This window comes from Narcine bancroftii, chromosome 5 (assembly GCF_036971445.1).
Source record: "Narcine bancroftii isolate sNarBan1 chromosome 5, sNarBan1.hap1, whole genome shotgun sequence".
Lineage (NCBI taxonomy): Eukaryota > Metazoa > Chordata > Chondrichthyes > Torpediniformes > Narcinidae > Narcine > Narcine bancroftii.
The window spans coordinates 60,573,395-60,596,525 of record NC_091473.1 but is presented as its reverse complement, the minus strand read 5'-3'; the positions used below and the strand labels follow the sequence as shown (position 1 = coordinate 60,596,525).

Below are 23,131 nucleotides of genomic sequence, written 5' to 3'. Positions count from 1 at the left end.
TTGAATATGCAAATGTTCCGGTTGACTGAGACTCACTATTCCAATGCCTAACTAATATACCTTCCTTAAGAATACATTGTTTAAAATACAAAAGACAGTGCAAAATATAAAGTAATTTGAAAAAAAAAATCAGGATTCTCTTTAATTATGTAAAGTTCACTTTATCAGGTAATTCCCGTAGCTTACAAAATTTAAATTTGAATCCCGGTCACTGGCGCTGTAACAATGTTACGCTAGTTGCTAAACTAACTGTCTCTCTCTTTGGCTTGGCTTCGCGGACGAAGATTTATGGAGGGGGTAAAAGTCCACGTCAGCTGCAGGCTCGTTTGTGGCTGACAAGTCCGATGCGGGACAGGCAGACACGGTTGCAGCGGAAAATTGGTTGGATAGGTTGGGTTGGGGTTGGGTGTTGGGTTTTTCCTCCTTTGCCTTTTGTCAGTGAGGTGGGCTCTGCGGTCTTCTTCAAAGGAGGTTGCTGCCCGCCAAACTGTGAGGCGCCAAGATGCACGGTTTGAGGCGATATCAGCCCACTGGCGGTGGTCAATGTGGCAGGCACCAAGAGATTTCTTTAGGCAGTCCTTGTACCTTTTCTTTGGTGCACCTCTGTCACGGTGGCCAGTGGAGAGCTCGCCATATAACACGATCTTGGGAAGGCGATGGTCCTCCATTCTGGAGACGTGACCCATCCAGCGCAGCTGGATCTTCAGCAGCGTGGACTCGATGCTGTCGACCTCTGCCATCTCGAGTACTTCGACGTTAGGGATGAAAGCGCTCCAATGGATGTTGAGGATGGAGCGGAGACAACGCTGGTGGAAGCGTTCTAGGAGCCGTAGGTGGTGCCGGTAGAGGACCCATGATTCGGAGCCGAACAGGAGTGTGGGTATGACAACGGCTCTGTATACGCTTATCTTTGTGAGGTTTTTCAGTTGGTTGTTTTTCCAGACTCTTTTGTGTAGTCTTCCAAAGGCGCTATTTGCCTTGGCGAGTCTGTTGTCTATCTCATTGTCGATCCTTGCATCTGATGAAATGGTGCAGCCGAGATAGGTAAACTGGTTGACCGTTTTGAGTTTTGTGTGCCCGATGGAGATGTGGGGGGGCTGGTAGTCATGGTGGGGAGCTGGCTGATGGAGGACCTCAGTTTTCTTCAGGCTGACTTCCAGGCCAAACATTTTGGCAGTTTCCGCAAAGCAGGAACTGTACTACCATCTTAATTAACACTCTCCCCTTGTGCTGGCAACCCGACTCACCTCCACACTAGTGTCCCGATCAGGCTCTTGGTGCAACCCAACCCACCTCCATGTAAGTGTCCTGGTCAGGCCTTTGGTGCAACCCAACTCCCCTCCTCGCCAACATCCCAGTCAGGATCTTGGTGGACCTTCCTTTAAATTTGAACTCCATTCGCAAGTGCTGTAATGGCATTGCACTAACCACTACGCTAACTTTGCCGCCATCCTAATTAATCCCCTCCCCCAAGTTTACAGATAAAGCCTTACTAATAAATGACATACATTACAACTCCAATTATCCAAAATCATATTCTCCGAAATCCTCAGTTATCCGAAAATTTGTTGTTGTTTAAACATTGTTACAAGTGATTTGCTGTTGCTACTGGGCTGTTTTTAAAAAGAAATTACTGGTTCTCTGAAAAAATCATTTCTCCAAAATGGGATTGGTCCTAACTATTTTGGATAATTGGAGTTGTACTGTACTAATAAAGATAAAGACTCTTATTGGGCAGGGATAGGGAGACACTGGGAATATCGCCCCAAAGTGGCGAGCGGCATCAGCCTGGGTGCTGTCATTTTATTTAAACACAACTTTATTCAAAGAGCTGCTTGTGGGCAAGGCACGACCAAGGCTGAATGTTTGCTCCCAAGAGGTTGGCTATTGCTTCAGAGAACATTTACTTTTACAATGTTAAACTTTTATTTAAAAGTTTATTCTTATTTATCTTTAAATCTATTTATTTATTTAATCGATTTTTTTTTTGCTACTTGTTGATTGGATCTCAGATAATGGAGATTTTACTGTGTCAGCCTCCACACCTCTGGCAACTTGTGCTCTCCACAATCTGTGTGGTTGGGGGAGGGGGGGGGGGAAGCACTCTTGAATTTCTCAATCATTTGCTGGTGCTGTTGTAGAAGGTGGCTTACCCAGGTGTACGCTGGTCATTATCATTTGCTACTTTGGCTTGTATTGCCAGGTGCTGTGCCAGGTACAACAGGAAACTGGTCTGTGGGCATTCTGTCATGATTTTGATTTGGCTTTGGCTTTTAGCTTCTACAGGTACACAAAATCCAGCAAGCGGGGAGAGAGACGGCAGCGCAAGTTGGGCGGGTGAGGGGGTGACACTGGCAGAGTGAGTCGGGCGGGCGAGAGACCGGCAGTGCGAGTCGGGCGGGTGAGGGGGGGAGATTGGAAGCGCGAGGCGGGGGTGGGGGGGATATGGCAGTACGACTGGAAGGGGGTTGGGGTGGATACGGCAGCACAATTCGGGTGAGCTTAAATCTGGCTTTCCGAAATCTGGAAAAATCTGAAATTCGGGCTCTGGATAAAGGATTGTGTACCTGTATTCATCTGCTTGTGGATCAGTGTTGCCTCAGGTCTTGGTACTTATTGCATTGTGATATGAACTATTAGCCCATGATCTTGTTATGATAATGGATGGTAACAGTTTCCATTTGGTTTTTCCACAGCCCTATCTGTTTTGAGATGATTGAGGAGGCACATATGACAAAATGTGGTCACAGTTTTTGGTAAGTGCATGCCATTAAGTATTTCTAAATTTGTTTGCACCACTGTCCAAATTTAAAAAAATATAAATAAGAAATAGGAAATTCAATGATAAAAATTAATCTCTACAAACTTGCTTTAATTGGAGTTCATTAGTTATAAATGCAAAGGAATTATAAGAAAAAAAACAATAGAACTAAATGACTCTCCACAGTTATTGAGATTTCGCAAACATGATTTTTACAGAGAAACACCTAACAAAGTTTTTAAAGATAAAGGCATGAAAGGACCCAAATTTCTTACTGTTGCTGTCAAAGAGACAAAGTTTAGTGGTATTATTCAAGTCAATTGTGTTCCATTAAAATGTGCTCAGTGTTCCGGGGTTCAGATATGATGGAGGGGGAGGGATGAAATGGAGAGGCATAGCTAGTCAGGGAAAATATCACAGCTGTGCTTAAGACAGGACAGCAAAGAGGGCTCGCCTACAAAGGCCATATGTGTGGAGCTGAGGAACGGGAAAGTTATATTATAGACAGCCCAATAGAGAGAATTGGAGGAGCAAATCTGTAGAGAGCTGGCAGACCAATATAAGAAACAAAACATCGTGATAGTAGGAGATTTTAACTTTCCACATATTGACTGGAATGCCCATACTATAAAAGGGGTGGATTGGTGAGTTTGTCAAATGTCTTCAGGAAAGTTTTCTAAATTAACATTCTTTTCTTTGGCTTGGCTTCGTGCACGAAGATTTATGGAGGAGTAATGTCCACGTCAGCTGCAGGCTCGTTTGTGGCTGACAAGTCCGATGCGGGACAGGCAGACACAGTTGCAGCGGTTGCAAGGGAAAATTGGTTGGTTGGGGTTGGGTGTTGGGTTTTTCCTCCTTTGTTTTTTGTCACTGAGGTGGGCTCTGCGGTCTTCTTCAAAGGAGGTTGCTGCCCGCCGAACTGTGAGGCGCCAAGATGCACGGTTTGAGGCGATATCAGCCCACTGGCGATGGTCATTGTGGCAGGCACCAAGAGCTTTCTTTAGGCAGTCCTTGTACCTTTTCTTGGGTGCACCTCTGTCTCGGTGGCCATTGGAGAGCTCGCCATATAACACGATCTTGGGAAGGCGATGGTCCTCCATTCTGGAGACGTGACCTACCCAGCGCAGTTTGATCTTAAGCAGCGTGGATTCGATGCTGTCGGCCTCTGCCATCTCGAGTACTTCGATGTTGGAGATGAAGTCGCTCCAATGAATGTTGAGGATGGAGCGGAGACAACGCTGGTGGAAGCGTTCTAGGAGCCGTAGGTGATGCCGGTAAAGGACCCATGATTCAGAGCCGAACAGGAGTGTGAGTATGACAACGGCTCTGTATACGCTAATCTTTGTGAGGTTTTTCAGTTGGTTGTTTTTCCAGACTCTTTTGTGTAGTCTTCCAAAGGCGCTATTTGCATTGGCGAGTCTGTTGTCTATCTCGTTGTCGATCCTTGCATCCGATGAAATGATGCAGCCGAGATAGGTAAACTGGTTGACCATTTTGAGTTTTGTGGGCCCGATGGAGATGTGGGGGGGCTGGTAGTCATGGTGGGGAGCTGGCTGATGGAGGACCTCAGTTTTCTTCAGGCTGACTTCCAGGTCAAATATTTTGGCTTGACGTCCTCCGGAAACTGCCAAAATATTTGGCTGGAAGTCAGCCTAAATCAATATATATATATAATAGTGTTATTAATTATGCACGGCCTCTGCGCGCCGATCCTCCTAGGCCTTGAATTTCAGACTCAGTTTAGGAGCGTGATTATGGTGTTCGGAGGCCCCAACCACCATTGACAGGTTGGATTGTGACTAGGTATGGTCCGACCTTGGAGGGGAGGCAGGCCCCTCCAGCCCGGATAAGAAACCTGCATAGGAGAAGGCCACTCCGATATAAAACCTATGACCCACGGACCTCGCTGCCACGTCCCAGCTTGCTTGGCCACGGCACACGAACCATGGGTGTAAAGGGTGGGGCCAGTACTGCGCACACTGCACTCTACCTAAAAGCTCCTTTGCGCAGACCCGAGGACATGTCCACGTCTTCCCCCTCCACGTCCTCCCCCAAAAAAGATGCTCACAAACTCAAGCTAGCATGCTGGAACATCAGAACCATGCTAGACAAGGCTGACAGCCACCGACCTGAATGTCGGTCTGCCCTCATCGCACATGAACTCCTCAGACTTGACATCGACATAGCCGCTCTCAGTGAAGTCCGCCTTGCAGATGTAGGCACCCTCCAAGAAGGCAGTGCGGGCTACACACTCTACTGGTCTGGAAAGCCAATGGATAACGACGCCTATCTGGTGTAGCTTCATGCTCAAGAACTCCATTGCCTCCAAACTCGAAAACCTCCCGACAGGCCACTCGGACTGGATCATGTCCATGCGACTCCCCCTTCAAAACAAGCGTCGCATCACCCTCATCAGTGTCTATGCTCCAACCCTCCAGGTGGAACCACCAGAAAAGGACAAGTTCTACACTGATTTGCACAACCTCATTCAACGCACCTCTACAGCCGACAAGGTTGTCATCCTTGGCGACTTCAACGCTCGCGTCGGCAAAGACTCAGAAACCTGGCCAGGAATCCTGGGCAAGCATGGTGTCGGCAAGTGCAACGACAACGAGCGCCTCCTGTTGGAGCTCTGCGCAGAACAGTGGCTTGTCATTACAAACACCCTTTTTCAGCAGAGGGACAGCCTGAAGACTACCTGGATGCATCCCCGATCCAAACACTGGCACCTCCTGGACTACGTCCTGGTGCGAGAAAGAGACAAACGAGATGTGCTCCACACCAGGGTCGTGCCCAGCGCGGAATGCCACACTGACCACCGGCTTGTTCGCTGAAAGCTCAACCTTCACTTCAAGCCTAAGTCCAGGAACAGTAAAGCCCCCAGAAAGAGGTTCAATGTTGGAAACTTGCAGTCAGACTAAGTGAGAGGAAGCTTCCAGGCAAACCTCAAAGCAAAGCTCGAGGATGCAATCCGCCTAATGGACTCGTCCCCTGAAACCCTCTGGGATCAGCTGAAGACTGCCATACTGCAATCCACTGAAGAGGTACTGGGCTTCTCCTCCAGGAAAAACAAGGACTGGTTCGACGAAAATAACCAGGAAATCCAGCAGCTGCTGACAAAGAAGCGAGCTGCCCACCAGGCTCACCTTGCAAAGCCGTCCAGGCCAGAGAAGAAACGAGCCTTCCGTTACGCATGCAACCATCTTCAGCGCAAACTCCAAGAGATCCAAAATGAGTGGTGGACTAGCCTCGCCAAATGAACCCAGCTCAGCATGGACATTGGCGACTTCAGGGGTTTTTACGAGGCTCTAAAGGCTGTGTACGGCCCCTCACCCCAAGTCCAAAGCCCGCTGCGCAGCTCAAACGGCAAAGTCCTCCTCAGCGACAAGATCTCCATCCTCAACCGATGGTCAGAACACTTCCAATCTCTTTTCAGTGCCAACCGCTCAGTCCAAGAATCCGCCCTGCTCCAGCTCCCTCAACAGCCCTTAAGCCTAGAGCTGATTGAAGTCCTCACCCGGGAAGAGACATATAAGGCAATTGAACAACTGAAAAGTGGCAAAGCAGCAGGTATGGATGGAATCCCACCAGAGGTCTGGAAGGCTGGTAGCAAAACTCTGCATGCCAAACTGCATGAGTTTTTCAAGCTCTGCTGGGACCAAGGAAAGCTGCTTCAGGGCCTTCGTGATGCCATCATCATCACCCTGTACAAAAACAAAGGCGAGAAATCAGACTGCTCAAACTACAGAGGAATCACGCTGCTCTCCATTGCAGGCAAAATCTTCGCTAGGATTCTCCTAAATAGAATAATACCTAGTGTCGCTGAAAATGTTCTCCCAGAATCACAGTGCGGCTTTCACGCAAACAGAGGAACTACTGACATGGTCTTTGCCCTCAGACAGCTCCAAGAAAAGTGCAGAGAACAAAACAAAGGACTCTACATCACCTTTGTTGACCTCACCAAAGCCTTCGACACCGTGAGTAGGAAAGGGCTTTGGCAAATACTAGAGCGCCTCGGATGCCCCCCAAAATTCCTCAACATGGTTATCCAACTTCACGAAAACCTACAAGGTCGGGTCAGATACAGCAATGAGCTCTCTGAACACTTCTCCATTAACAATGGCGTGAAGCAAGGCTGCGTTCTCGCACCAACCCTCTTTACAATCTTCTTCAGCATGATGCTGAAACAAGCCATGAAAGACCTCAACAATGAAGACGCTGTTTACATCCGGTACCACACAGATGGCAGTCTCTTCAATCTGACGTGTCTGCAAGCTCACACCAAGACACAAGAGCAACTTGTCCATGAACTACTCTTTGCAGATGATGCCGCTTTAGTTGCCCATTCAGAGCCAGCTCTTCAGCACTTGACGTCCTGTTTTGCGGAAACTGCCAAAATGTTTGGCCTGGAAGTCAGCCTGAAGAAAACGGAGGTCCTCCATCAGCCAGCTCCCCCACATCTCCATGTGGCACACAAAACTCAAAACGGTCAACCAGTTTACCTATCTCGGCTGCACCATTTCATCGGATACAAGGATCGACAATGAGATAGACAACAGACTCGCCAAGGCAAATAGCGCCTTTGGAAGACTACACAAAAGAATCTGGAAAAACAGCCAACTGAAAAACCTCACAAAGATTAGCGTATACAGAGCCATTGTCATATCCACACTCCTGTTCGGCTCTGAATCATGGGTCCTTTACCGGCATCACCTACGGCTCCTAGAACACTTTCACCAGCGTTGTCTCCGCTCCATCCTCAACATTCATTGGAGCGACTTCATCTCCAACATCGAAGTACTCGAGATGGCAGAGGCCGACAGCATCGAATCCACACTGCTGAAGATCCAACTGGGCTGGGTACGTCATGTCTCCAGAATGGAGGACCATCGCCTTCCCAAGATCGTGTTATATGGCGAGCTCTCCACTGGCCACCGAGACAGAGGTGCATCAAAGAAGAGGTACAAGGACTGCCTAAAGAAATCTCTTGGTGCCTGCCACATTGACCACCGCCAGTTGGCTGATATCTCCTCAAACCTTGCATCTTGGCGCCTCACAGTTTGGCGGGCAGCAACCTCCTTTGAAGAAGACCGCAGAGCCCACCTCACTGACAAAAGACAAAGGAGGAAAAACTCAACACCCAACCCCAACCAACCAATTTTCCCTTGCAACCGCTGCAACCGTGTCTGCCTGTCCCGCATCAGACTTGTCAGCCACAAACGAGCCTGCAGCTGACGTGGACATTACCCCGCCATAAATCTTCGTCCGCGAAGCCAAGCCAAAGAGAAGATATATATATATATATAAATATAAAATGTATTATATATTATATCTAATATATATATAGAGAGAGAGAGAGAGAGAGAGAGAGAGAGAGAGAGAGAGGATGCAATACTTGATTTCCTTTTAGGGAACCAGACAGGTCAGGTGACAGAAGTATGTGTAAGTGAACATTTTGAGACCAGTGACCATAATGTCATTAGTTTCAAGTTAATTATGGGAAAGGATAGGTCTAGTCCTTGATTTGAGCTTCTGAATTGGGAGAAAGGCCAATTTTGTGAAAATGAGAAAGGATCTAGGAAAGGTAGATTGGGATGTTGTTTTCTGGAAAGAATGTGTTCAGTAAGGTGAAGGTGAAATTTTTTGAGAGTTCAGAGTTTTGCATGTTTCTGTCAGGTTTAAAGGGAAAGTTAACAGGCATAGCGAACCTTGGATATTAGCAATCTGGTAAAGAGAAAGAGAGGTATATAACAGATAAAGGCAAAAAGGAGCAAATGAAGTACTAGAAGAGTATAGAAAATGTAAGAAAATAAAGAAATCAGGAAGGCATAAAGAAGACATGAGTTTGCTTTGGCAGATATTGTGAAGGGAAAGTCAAAGTGTTTCTACAAGTATGTTGAGAGTAAAAAGATAGTAAGGGACAAAATTGGTCCCCTGAAAGATCAGAGCGGTCTTCTATGTGTGGAGCCTAACAAGATATGGGAGATCTTAAACAGTTTTCTGCATCAGAATTTACACAGGAAACTGGCATTGTGTACAAGGAAGGAGGGGAAACGAGCAGTAGTGGCATGGAATATATAGAGATTAAAGAGAAGGTGCTTGTTGCCTGACAAAGAATAAAGGACGAGAAATCCCCTGGGTCTGACATGATACTCTCTCAGACCTTGAGGGAGACTAGTGTAGAAATTGTAGGGGCCATGGCAGAAATGTTTAAAATGTCCTTAGCCATGTATGAGGTGTCGGAGTACTGGAGGGTAGCTCATGTTGTTCTGTGGTTTAAAAAAAGGCTTCAAAAATAAACCAGGATATTACAGGCTGGAGAGGCTAATATCAGTAGTGAGTAAATTATTGGAGGGTGTTCTGAGAGATGGATATACAAGTAGTTGGACAGCCAAGGGCTGATTAAGGACAGTCAGCATGGTTCTGTGAAAGATAGGTTGTTTTCAATGAGGAGGTAACCAAGAAAGTGGATGTTGTCTACATTGACTTTAGTAAGGCCTTTGACAAGGTCCCACATTGGAGGTTAGTTCAGAAGGTTCAGACACTAGGTATCCATGGAGAAGTGGTGAACTGGATATAATATTGGCTGAATGGGAGAAGACAGAGTGGTAGTGGATGATTGCTTCTCAAACTGAGGCCTGTGATTAGTGGTGTGCCTCAGGGATCACTGCTGGGGCCATAGTTGTTGTTGTTTATATCAATCATCTGGATGATAATGTGGGAAATTGGATCAGTAAGTTTGCTGATGACACTAAGATTGGAGGTGTTGTGGACAGCGAAGAAGGCTTTCAAAGCTTGCAGAGGGATCTGGACCAACTGGAAAAATGAGACAGAAAATGGCAGATGGAATTTAATGCAGATTAATCTGAGATGTTGCATTTTGGAAGAACAAACCAAAGTAGGACGTATACAGTAAATGATGGGGCACTGAGAAGTGCGAGGAACAAAGGGATCTGGGAATACAGATATATAATTCTTGAAAATGGCATCATAGGTAGACAGGGTTGTAAAGAAAGCTTTTGGCATCTTAGCCTTCATATATCAAATTATTAAGTGCAGGAGTTGGGGATGTTATGTGAGGTTGTATAAGACATTGGTGAAGCCAAATTTGGAATATTGTGTGCAGTTTTGGTTGCCAAACTACAGGAAGGATAGTAAGACTAAAAGAGGGCAGAGAAGATTATTAAGATGTTGTTGGTCTTCAGGAATTGAGTTACAGGGAAAGATTAAACAGGTTGGGATTTTATTCCTAAAGCATAGAAGAATGAGGGGAGATTTGATGGAGATTTACAAAATTGAAGGGAATAGACAATGTAAATGCAAGTAGACTTTTTCCACTTAGATTGGGAAAGATAAATATGAAAGCACATGACTTTAGGGTGAAAGGGGAAAGGTTCAGGGGGAACTTCACTCAGAGTGATGAGGGTTTGGAACGAGCTGCCATCTGATGTAAATGCAGGCTCACTCTTAAGTTATAAGAATAAATTGGATAGGAGAGACTGGATGGTTTTGGAATGAGTAGGTCAGAGGAACTAGCAGAATAATGTTTTGGCACAGACTGCAAGGGCCGAATGGCCTGTTTTCTGTGTTATTGTTTTCTATCGTTCTATGACTGAATTCTGATGGGAACTATCTTTTGAAGCCTTTTAATCTTTAGAAGATGAACAGTATTTTCAGTCAGTGCCTCATTGCTTACCTATTTCAGAATTAGAACCTACATTTGTGAGTGAGCCAAGTGACTTGAATGCATCTTTAATGATGTAAAAATCTACACCCTTCTTAACTAATTGAATATTGAGTCTGGAGACATGTTTGTCAGTTGGAAGAGTGTGTTGTGCACACCCTAAACACCATTTCTGGTTGTTTCGTGGGAAGTAAATGAGTGGAAACAGGCTGTATGCTTTCGTTAAAATTATCAGATTCCTCTTCACATGATTCCCCAAATTTTTCCACTGGTCAGGAGTGTAATGGAATATTCATCACTTCTCTGAGTGAAATTCAAACAACATGCAAAACAATGAAGACCATCCACTTCAAAATAGCCTGTTCATTGGCACACTGTCCACCATCCTGAACATTCCCTCCACTACTAGTGCATTATCTACAATGCACAGTACTATTGGTTTCATTATCTAGTGGAGGAGAAATGGCAGCGGAGGAGAGAAGCAGACTAGGTGCGAGGAGTCAAGGCGGGAGTTTCAGTGAGAAGTGGTGGGGAGTCCAAGCCTCGAGAGGTCTGGTTGAAGCAGTAGTAGCGGTGGTGTGGAGCCAGGATCGACAAGGCCCAGTTGGACCAATGGAGAAGGGGGTATCAATTATTATAAAGGAAGTATCAATTAATTATAAATAATTAAGATAATTAAATATATTAAGATAAATTATTGAAGTAATAAAAGGACATAGGTGTGTATATATCATAGCAACTTGTTCTTGTATTACAAATTACAGTGATCTCCTGAGATTTTTGATTGCCATTAGGGTATCGGGGAGGAATTTTCTAAGTATTTTCTAAATTGGCTAAATGTTTTTTGCCTTCCCCAGAAGATACACTACCAATATAAGTAGGGTGGAAGTATAGTGTTATAAATATTTAATAATAAATAAATGACAGGAAAGGTTGGGGAGATTTTAAAATTTTTTAAGTTAGTGTAAAGTTTTAACGAGTGAAAAAAGGTTAGTGAGAGTTAGAGGGTAAAAGAAAATGTTGTGGGAAAGAGCTAGATTTAAAAAAAGAGAGGGAGGGATTTAAAAAGATTTAGGAAGAAACATTTAGTTACAGAATGGAGTTGAGTGAGAGTGTACGTGTTAGAATTAGTGGAAGAAGTTAGAGTTGAAAAAAAAAGAAAAGGAATGGGGTTAGAGTGAGGTGTTAGTGTTTGGGGAACTAACAAAGTAGTTACACTTCAGTGAGAGTTAAAAAGAGGGGTCAGTGGAATAATAAGAGATTAGATTTAGGGAAAGAGAGGAGATGGAAGGTAAGGCAAGGAAATGCTCCTCTTGTATGATATGGGAGATGGAGAAACTGGCAGTGACCCGAGGGACTTCGTATGTGATAGGTGCATCCAGCTTCAGCTCCGAAATGAATGGGTTGTGGAATTAGAGCTGAATGGGTTTAAGAGCATTTGATAATAGATAATAGCTATAGGGATAATGTTATACTTAAGAGTTGGGAGGAGGGTAGTTGGAATACAGTTTGGTGGAAAGGTATGCCGCCTTGGCTACTGTTGAGGGGGGTCGAAGTACCGGGGACGAGTTATAGTGATCAGGTTTCTGACACGGAGTCTGGTCGTGTGACTAAGAAGGGAAGGGATAAGAAGAGGCAAGGGAATGTGATAGGGGATTCTGTAGTTATGGGTACAGTTAGGTTCTGTGGAGGAGATTCGATATCTTGTATGGTATATTGCCTCCCTGATGCAAGGGTATGGGATATTACAGATTGACTCCATGGTATCCTGAGGGTGGAGGGAGTACAGTCAGATGTTGTGGTCTATGTGAGGTCCAATGACATGGGGAGGAAGGGTGTGGAGGCCATTCAAGGTGAGTTTAGGGAGCTAGGTTAAAGGTCAGGATCTTCAGGATAGCAATCTCAGGATTGCTACCAGTGCCACGTGCATGAGGTAAGAAATAGAAAAATTGTGCAGCTAAAGATGTGGCTGAAAACATGGTGCAGAAGGGAGGGCTTTAGATTTGTAGAAAACCGGGTAACTCCAAGGAAGGTGAGAACTGTTCTGGCAGGATAGCTATATCTTAACTGGAAAAGGACAAATATTCTTGCAGTTAGGTTTGCTAGTGTAGCTCCGGTGGGTTTAAACTAGATGTGAAGGGGAGGGGAACCCGAGTGAAAGAATAAATAATAGGGGAGAAGGAGGAAATTAAAGATAGAAGTTGTGTGCACCATTTGTAATCAATGTACAGCAAGAGAAGGAGATTTTATTAAATGTATTTATTTCAATGTTGGGAGCATTGTCAGAAAAGTAGATGAGAGAGTAAGGATAGATACTAGAATTATGATGTGGTAGCCATTAGTGAAACATGGCTGCAGGAGGGGTGTGATTGGCAACAAAACATACCAGGATTTTGTTGCTTCAGATGTGATAGAATGGGGGAACAAGAGGGGGAGGTGTTGCATTGCCTGTTGAGTATTACAGCGGTGCTTTGGTAGGATAGATTAGAGGACTCATCTAGAGAATCACTATGGGTGTAATTAAGGAGTGGGAAACAAATGGTAACATTTAATAGGTGTGTATTATAGACCACCAATGCGGAGAGGGAACTGGAGGAACAAATTTATAAGGAAATAGCAGATATTTGTAGTAAGTACTGGGTTGTGATTGTGGGAGATTTTAACTTTCCACACATTGACTGGGACACCTATACTGTAAATGGGCTGGATGGTTTGGAGTTTGTTAAATGTGTGCAGGATAGTTTTCTGTTTTCTACAATATATAGAGGTACCAACGAGAGAAGGCATAGAGTTGGATCTGCTATTGGGAAATGATATAGGGCAGGTAACAGGTTGGGGATCACTTTGGATGTAGTGATCACAATACTATTGGTTTCAAAATAATTATGGAGAAAGAAGGCCTGGACCCAGGGTTGAGATTTTTGATTGGAGAAAGGCTAATTTTGAGGAGATGATAATGGATTTGGAAGGTGTGGACTGGGATAAATTATTTTATGGGAAGGTTGTAGAAGGAAAACGGAGGGCATTCAAAGGTGAAATTTTATGGGTACGGAGACAATATGTTTCTGTTAGGATGAAAGGAATAGTTAAAAGCTTTAGGGAGCCTTGGTTTTCAAGGTTTATTGGAAATAAGGTTCAGAAAAGGAGAGGGATGTACAAAAAGTATGGGCAGCATGAAGTAAATGGGATGTTAGGGGAATATAAAAGAATCTTAAGAAGGAAATTAGAAAGGCTAAGAGAAGATATGAGGTTGCTTTGTCAAGTACAAGATATTCCCTAGGACCTCGAGGGAGGTTAGTGTAGAAACAGTAGGGGCTTTGACGGCGATATTTGAGATGTCTTTAGTAATGGGAAAGGTGCCGGAGGATTGGTAGCTCATGGTTTAAAAAAGGTACTAGGATAAATCTAGTAACTATAGGCCTGTAAGTTTGACGTCAATGCTGGGTAAGCTAATGGAAAGTATTCTTAGAGATGGTGTATAGATAAATATTTGTTTGAATCGGAAGAGTCAATATGGATTTGTGAGGGGAAGATCAAGTTTGATGAACCTTGATGTATTTTTTGAGGAGGTTACTAGGAATGTTGATGAGGGTAAGGCAATGGATGTTGTATATATGAAATTTAGTAAGGCCTTTGATAAGGTTCCTCAGGGAAGACTAGTTAGGAAGGTTGTAAAATGAAGTAGTAAAATGGATTCAATAATGGTAGAATGGGAGATGCCAGAGAGCAGTGGTAGATAACTGTTTGTCAGATTGAAAGCCGGTAATTAGTGGAGTGCCTCAGAGTTCAGTATTGGGGTCCATTACTATTTGTCATATATCAATAATCTGGATGATGGGATGGTAAATTGGATTGGTAAGTATGCGGATGATACCAAGATAGGCAGAGCTGTGGATAGTGAAGAACGATTTCAAAGCTTGCAGAGGGATTTTGGCCAATTAGAAGAGTGGCCTGAAAGATGGCAGATGGAGTTTAATGCAGATAAATGTAAGGTGATACATTTTGATAGGGCTAATTAAAATAGGACATATATGGTTAATGGTAGGGCATTGAAGAGTGCAGTAGAACCGAGGGATCTAGGAAGAGTGGCACTGTACATAGTTCACTGAAGGTGAAGTCACATGTGGATAGGAAAGCTTATGATAAGTTGGCCTTAATAAATTAGAGCATTGAGTATAGGAGCTGGGATGTTATGTTAAAATTGTACAAGGCATTGGAGAGGCCAAATTTGGAGTATTGTATACAGTTATGATTACCAAAGTATGGGAAAAATATCAACAAATTGGAGAGAGCTGAGAAGATTTACAAGAATGTTGCCGGGGATACAGGGTCTAAGTTATAAGGAAAGGTTAATAAGTAAGTTAGGTCTATATTCTTTGGAGTGTAGAAGGCTGAGAGGGGATTTGATTGAGGTATTTAAAATTATTAGGGGTATAGAGTTGACATTGGAAAGGCTTTTTCCTTTAAGAAAGGGGGAGATACAAACAAGAGGACGTGAGCTGAGAGTTAGGGGGCAAAAATTTAGAGGGCACATGAGGGGGGACTTCTTTACTCAGAGTGGTGAGTGTGTGGAGTGAGCTTCGACAAAGTGGTGGAGGCAGCTCGATATTAGCATTTAAGGGAAAAGTTGGATATATATATGGATGGGAAAGGAATGGAGAGTTGTGGGTTGAGTAGGTCAATGGGCATATGTGGGAGAAAGTGTTCAGCATGGACTAGAAGGGCCAAATTGGCCTGTTACTGTTCTTTAATTGTTTCTGGTTACTTAACTGGTCTATTAGTCAGTATGTATCAAGTCCTTGGAGGTTAATTAGAAAGGCAAGGGCAGTGAGTGGTGTGCAGGGCTATGCCATTACCTCAAGATACCTATTCAGTCATACACCATAAATTAGAAATATATCATCATTCGTTCCTTTAATTTAAATCTTGCAACTTGGTATTCGACAACATTGTGGGAGCATCTTCATGAGATGCACTGCAGTGATTCAAGAAGGCAACTCACCACTGTATTCTCAATGGCTTTTAGGGACAGTAAATGATGATTGACATATTTTTAAAAAAATATATTTTTGGTGAGTTTGTCTTATTGTGAGAGGAATGAAGAAACACCATTATGAATGGTTAATAACAATTTGCTGATGCATTTTCACATTTTACTCTTGCCAATCCAACTTCCCATGCTCAGTATCAACTTGTACATTCATCAGTGATAAGCCATCATTACTTCTCACCAACCTGCAAAACTTTTGTTCACTTGTGAATGAAGCCTTTTGTATCTATATTGTGGTTAATTGCATTAATATGGTCAGGCATAAATCTGGATAATGATTGAAAATGGCTTCTCTTTAAATGAAGCTTCTCTTCTCCCACCACTTTCCCTGCTACGTTGTCCTGGTGGTGATGTGGGTTTTAACGATTTGCTTCATCTTGGTCTCTTCCCCAACTCCCATGGCACTTACAATACACAAAAGTGCCTGAGAAACTCAGCAGGTCATGCAGCATCCATAGGAAGTAAAGTGTAACCAACCTTTTGAGCCTGGGCCTTTTGTCAGGTATAAGTGAGCTGGGGGAAAAGGAAAGCAGGTGGACGGGGTTAACGGAAGTTGGAGAAATCAATGTTCATGCCATCAGGTTTGAGGCTTGATTTCATTGCAAACATTGATTTCTCTAACTTCTGTAACCCCCAACCCCTCTCTTTTCTCCCCATCCCCCTCCCTCTCTCCTTTCCCCCCACACAGTTTTTCTCATTACCTCTACCTCCTTTGCATTCCTTCCTATTGTACTTCTCTTCCTTCAGCCTATCACAGATCCCTCTCACTCTTTCCCTTCCCTACCCCCCCCCCCTTTTAAAAAAATCTCTGAACATTCCTTTCTTCCACCAGTCTTGACGAAGGGTTCTGATCTGAAAATTGACTTTCTGCTGCCTGGCCTGCTGTGTTCTGCCAGCATTTGTGTATTTTCATTAATATGGACTTTTCCAGTTTGCATTAAATCTCTTTCCTTAAAAAACACACAAGCTGGATAATTGATGTTTTGGGCCTGAGCCCTCCTTCAAGGTTTGAGGCCTCTCTTTATCTTTACCTCCTATAGATGCTGAGAGACCTGCTGAGTTCCTCCAGCTTTTCTGTGTTTTTACTACAATCACAGCATGTGCAGACTTTTGTGTTTAACTTCCCCATTCTTCTGTGTCCTTCCCTCCAGCTCCCACCCTTTCACTTCCCTTTCCCTATTACTTCAGCTTTTTCTCATCAACCTATGACCTCACTTTTTAGGCTGTGCTTCTCCCCCCTGTCCTTTTATCCCTCCTTTCCTCCCACACCCCTTCAATCTGGCCTATGAGGCCACTTTTCCAACTCATTTGATCCAATTTGGAAAAAATCGTCAAGGATTTGCTTTTCTGGCTCTTTTGTTAATAGCTCTCCAGTGTGCATCTTCAAATTTGCTGCTGTCAACCCTCATCTGAGAAGTCCAGTTGTGGACATTAGTGCTGCTAATGACCACATGTCCAGCCTTCCTCTGCTTGAATGTGGAATTAACTATTTCTTTTACAAACTTTTGATTTGAATCCCTCCAAGCCAAAGAATTGAAACAGCACTTGTAGAACTCTAATGATATTGATCTTGGCTAGTGTTATGAGCCTAGAGGACCCCAAAATCCAGCAGCAATAGATATTTAACAAGACAAATGGTTACTTAAACAAAAGTTGCTTTTAATTATCTTTAAACATGAAAACAGAATCATATTTTAACATCACTATTGACTTAACTGACCTAACTTAACCCGCTTCTAATTCTAAGTGCACATGTATGTAATGTGTGTGTAATTTAACAAAAATTCTTTGGTTCACAGTCTGATCTCACTTCTCATTCCTCCAAGTTCACTGGTTGCAGGCAATTCTTATACTGTGCACAGAATTTAACATTTATCAAGTTCACCAGGCTTTGGTGCTGAAAGGTAAATGGTTATCGCTCAGGAAGATTCTTGTTGGTTTTCAGAGAGAGATTTGTTGTTCCTTTTTAATCAGCCATTTCAGTGTCTTGCTGACAAAACTTGCCCCCTCAGGGTTCTCCAGATGATAACCTCTTTCTTTCAGGTGACTACAGAGTTCCTCTTGTTTCTCTTATTCCAAGTGAAACATTAGACAGCCAGTCCTCTCCTCTTGCATGAACCACAAGGGCTTTGACCAGGCTGAATTAAGAACTCACAACCAGTCTTCCAAATGGGACTTTTGACAAGCTTGCCAGCTTGTCCTGTTCTAGTCCCAGCTGCTGTTGCTGGCTGTAACACTGTTGAAGTGATCTCTTTCTCTCTCTCTCTCTCTCTCTCTCTCTTTCTCTCTCTCTCTCTCTCTGAGAGAAAGCCTGTTTGACTCTCTCTGCTTGCAAAACCACATGTCCCTCTGAGAACAGCAAGTTCCCCTTCAGACTGTCTGCGGCACTGCCAAGCTCTTTCATCTGTTGCCTTTTTGTAAACAACAATCCATTAGTGAAGTCTCTTGGGCATTCTCCAAAGCTTTTACAAAAGCTGTTGGCCCCGACATGTCTTGCATTAGTAGAGCTCCAATATTTCTTTTTTTTAAACTTTATTTATTCGCTCATGATGCAGGTAATAAGTAACATCTATAACAATAAACTAGACATGAACATTATATTTTATATAAAAGAAAAAAAAAGAGAAGATATCCCCCCCCTTCAGCCATCTCTCCTAAGGAGAGCCATGAAAAAAAAGAAAAAAAATTAAAGAAAAATGAAGCATACATATTAAAATTTAATCAATGTAAATCAAAATGTAAATATTCTGAATATAACAACCACTTATGAAGAAAAAAATTATAATTATCACGCGAAACATGTAATTTTTTCCATTATTAAACAATATTTTATCTCAATATGCCACCTATTAATATCAATCATATTCATATCCTTCCACGTACTAGCAATACATTTTTTCGCTACAGATAATGCTAAATATACAAAAGCCAGTTGAAATTTATCTAATCCCTGACCTTTCAAAGGTTGCAAACTACCCAATAAAAATACCATCGGGTCTAAAGGTATTTTAATCTTATACAGATATTCTAAAAACAATTGAATTTTTTTCCAAAAAGATTGTATATTTATACATGACCAAACCACATGAAAAAAAGTTCCAACCGTGTTACCACATCTAAAACACAAATCTGAGTCATAAAAACCATATATTTTTAGTTTTTCTGGTGTTAAGTATAATTGATGTAAAAAAAATTATAATTAATCATTGCATAACGTGCATTTGTCAGTCTAGTTACAGTATGATAACAAATATCTGACCAATCATCCTCGGAAAAAATAAAACCAATCTCCACTTCCCATTTACCTTTAGATTTATCCCAACCCTTTTTATCCATACCATCCTGTAATATTTGATACATAACTGAAATATATCCCTTCTCTGGTACCTTCACAAGAAAAGTCTCAAATTTAGTCATTTCAGGTAAAATCATATCTCTACCAAACACATGCTTTACCAAAGATCGAATTTGATAATAAAGAAACAAAAAATTCTTATCAATATCATAACTGTCCCTTATCTGATCAAAAGATAAAAATTTACCGTCTTTAAAACAATCTCCCAAATTTTCCACACCTTTTAAACTCCAGTGTAATAAACTCCGATTATGTGTTGAAAAAGGAATAAGTTGATTATTATACAATGGAGTCAAAGTCGACAATTCACCACTAGAACCTATCAATTTATTTTTCTTCATCCATAATTTCATTAAATGTTTTAATACAGGCACATTATATTGCTGTAACAAATTTACATTCCATCTAAACAAAAATTGATGTATTTCAAATTCATAACTATTTGCCATCTCAATTTTGGCCCATTTAGGGGGCCGTTCCAAATCCAACAATGAACTAATAAATTTAAATTGGGCTGCTTCATAATAATTTCGAAAATGTGGCAACCGTAATTCCCCCTAGATCATATTTCCCAGTTAATTTATTCAATGCTACTCTTGAAAATTTACCTCTCCATAAAAACTCCCTAACCATTTTATTCAAATCTCGAAAAAAGTATTGTCAAGTAAATACGGAACAGATTGAAATAAATATTGAATACGCGGAAAGATATTCATCTTAATTGTACTTATTCTACCCAATAAATTAATAGGTCGATCTTTCCATTTAATCAAATCAGTTTTAATTTTTTTCATTAACGGAACATAATTTAATTTATATAAAGATTGATAATGGACATCCATAATTATACCCAAATACTTAATTCGATCTGTCCATTTCAAATTAAGAATATTCTTATAAGCTGAATAATCTCCTTCACTCACCGGTAATATTTTACTTTTATCCCAATTAACTTTATATCCAGAAAGACATCCATATTGCATCAAAGACTCCTTCAAATGCAAAAGTGATTGTGCTGGATTTGTCAAGTACACCAATACATCATCAGCAAATAAATTAATTTTATATTCCTCATCTAAAACTTTCATACCCTGTATCTGTGTATTCTGTCTTATCAACTGAGCCAAAGGTTCGATCACTAACGCAAATAAAGCTGGTGATAAAGGACAACCTTGACGAGTAGATCGGGTCAGTTTAAACGGTTCAGAAATCAAACCATTCGTCAGTACTCTAGCTACCGGTTTACTATATAAAGCCTTAATCCAACCAGTAAAAAAAGGACCAAACTTAAATTTCTCCAAAACTTTAAACAAAATATTCCACTCAACTCTATCAAATGCTTTTTCGGCATCTAAAGATATTACCATCGGATAGTCTGGAAATTGTCGAAATCTATTAATCAAACTAATCACACGTAAAAAATTATCCGAGGCATATCTATTCTTTATGAAACCTGTTTGATCCATATGAATCAACTTAGGTAAAAACTTAGCCAATCTATTTGCTAAAATTTTGGCTATAATTTTATAATCTACATTCAACAACAAAATCGGTCTATATGAAGATACTTTCAAAGGATCTCTATCTTTCTTTGGAATTACCGTAATTAAAGTACTAGAACAAGACTCAGGTAATTCATAATGTTCGCCAACCTGACGTATTACATCTCCAAACACTATAGAGAGGTCATCGTAAAAAATTTTATAAAATTCGACCGAAAATCCATCATCACCAGGCGATTTACCGTTCGGCATTTCCATCATAGCCATCTTAATTTCCGAGTCAGTAAATGGTGCTTCTAACTCCTGTATATCTACATCCTCTAAGGTTGGGTAAGTTCAACTGTGATTTAAAAAAAAATCAATCGATCCATTTTCTTGTTCTCCATCAGATGTATATAACTTTTTATAAAATGAACAAAATTCATCATTAACCTCACGAGGTTTATACTTAATAAGCGAATTCCACAGCATTAATAGTCCTTGAAACCTGTTCTTTCTTTAATTGCCATGCTAATACCTTATGTGCTTTCTCTCCCCATTCATAATATCATTTAGTCCTATTAATCATACACTCAAATTGATAAGATTGCAAAGTATTATATTCCAGTTTCAACCTAGACAATTCTATTTTCTGATCTTCTGTAGCGTCTCTTTGAAATTCCTTTTCTAACTCACTAATCCATTTCTCTAATTCAAGACTCTGATTTAATCGATTCTTTTTCATTTTAGCAGTGTAACTAATTATTTGTCCTCTTAAATAAGCTTTCATATCATCCCATACTACAAATTTACTTTGGATAGAATTAGAATTTTCTTTCAAAAAAAGATTAATATGTTCTTTCAAAAAATCAATAAATTTCATATTTTTTAACAACATTGTATTAAATCTCCAACGATAAGCCACTTGAACTTTCTCAGAAGTTGTATAAGTATAACAAAGAATGATCCGAAATCACCTTACTTTTATATTCCGCTTGTTGTATTTTCCCCAGTAAATGTGCCGATACTAAAAAAAAAAGTCAATCTTTGAAAACGATTCATGTCTAGCTGAATAAAAAGAGAAATCCTTCTCTGTCGGATTAAGACGTCTCCAAATATCTACTAAGTTAAGATCTTTCATCAACACTTGAACATGAACCGCCATTTTAGATTTCTTAACTTTCTTCGGGGACTTATCTAATAAAGGTTCCAAAACACAGTTAAAATCACCACCAACTAAAACATTCTTATTAGCCTGACCCAGACATAAAAATGCATCAGAAATAAATGTTTCATCATCTACATTTGGGGCATAAATATTAAATAGAGTCCAAAATTCACTAAAATTCTTACAGTTTAATTTAAGAATACAACCTGCCTTTTCCTCCATTTATTGTAATTCAAAAGATAAATTTTTATGTTTCAAAATTGCTACACCTTTAGCCCTGGAATTAAATGAAGAAGAATATACATGTCCCACCCAATCCCTTTTTAATTTCATACTTTCTTTGACATTCAGATGTGTTTCTTGTAAAAAAGTGATATCTATTTTCATTTTCTTAATAATCTTCTCCATTAACAATGGCGTGAAGCAAGGCTGTGTTCTCGCACCAACCCTCTTTTCAATCTTCTTCAGCATGATGCTGAACCAAGCCATGAAAGACCCCAACAATGAAGACGCTGTTTACATCCGGTACCGCACGGATGGCAGTCTCTTCAATCTGAGGCGCCTGCAAGCTCACACCAAGACACAAGAGAAACTTGTCCGTGAACTACTCTTTGCAGATGATGCCGCTTTAGTTGCCCATTCAGAGCCAGCTCTTCAGCGCTTGACGTCCTGCTTTGCGGAAACTGCCAAAATGTTTGGCCTGGAAGTCAGCCTGAAGAAAACTGAGGTCCTCCATCAGCCAGCTCCCCACCATGACTACCAGCCCCCCCACATCTCCATCGGGCACACAAAACTCAAAACGGTCAACCAGTTTACCTATCTAGGCTGCACCATTTCATCAGATGCAAGGATCGACAATGAGATAGACAACAGACTCGCCAAGGCAAATAGCGCCATTGGAAGACTACACAAAAGAGTCTGGAAAAACAACCAACTGTAAAACCTCACAAAGATAAGCGTATACAGAGCCGTTGTCATACCCACACTCCTGTTCGGCTCCGAATCATGGGTCCTCTACCGGCACCACCTACGGCTCCTAGAATGCTTCCACCAGCGTTGTCTCCGCTCCATCCTCAACATCCATTGGAGCGCTTTCATCCCTAACGTCGAAGTACTCGAGATGGCAGAGGTCGACAGCATCGAGTCCACGCTGCTGAAGATCCAGCTGCGCTGGATGGGTCACGTCTCCAGAATGGAGGACCATCGCCTTCCCAAGATCGTGTTATATGGCGAGCTCTCCACTGGCCACCGTGACAGAGGTGCACCAAAGAAAAGGTACAAGGACTGCCTAAAGAAATCTCTTGGTGCCTGCCACATTGACCACCGCCAGTGGGCTGATAACGCCTCAAACCGTGCATCTTGGCGCCTCACAGTTCGGCGGGCAGCAACCTCCTTTGAAGAAGACCGCAGAGCCCACCTCACTGACAAAAGGCAAAGGAGGAAAAACCCAACACCCAACCCCAACCAACCAATTTTCCCCTGCAACCGCTGCAACCGTGTCTGCCTGTCCCGCATCGGACTTGTCAGCCACAAACGAGCCTGCAGCTGACGTGGACTTTTTACCCCCTCCATAAATCTTCGTCCGCGAAGCCAAGCCAAAGAAGAAGAATATACGCCAAAATACGTTTACGC

The 23,131-nt window shown here is 41.9% G+C and overlaps 1 protein-coding gene across 2 annotated transcripts in view; it reads left to right on the top strand.

The window, feature by feature from the left end:
- cop1 (COP1 E3 ubiquitin ligase) overlaps positions 1-23,131 on the top strand; it is a 141,610-nt gene that overhangs the window by 5,013 nt on the left and 113,466 nt on the right. For both annotated transcript variants that reach the window (XM_069937536.1, XM_069937535.1), the window contains exon 2: positions 2,697-2,756. In XM_069937536.1, coding sequence (XP_069793637.1) covers positions 2,697-2,756 — 60 coding nt within the window. The remainder of the gene's footprint in view (positions 1-2,696; positions 2,757-23,131) is intronic.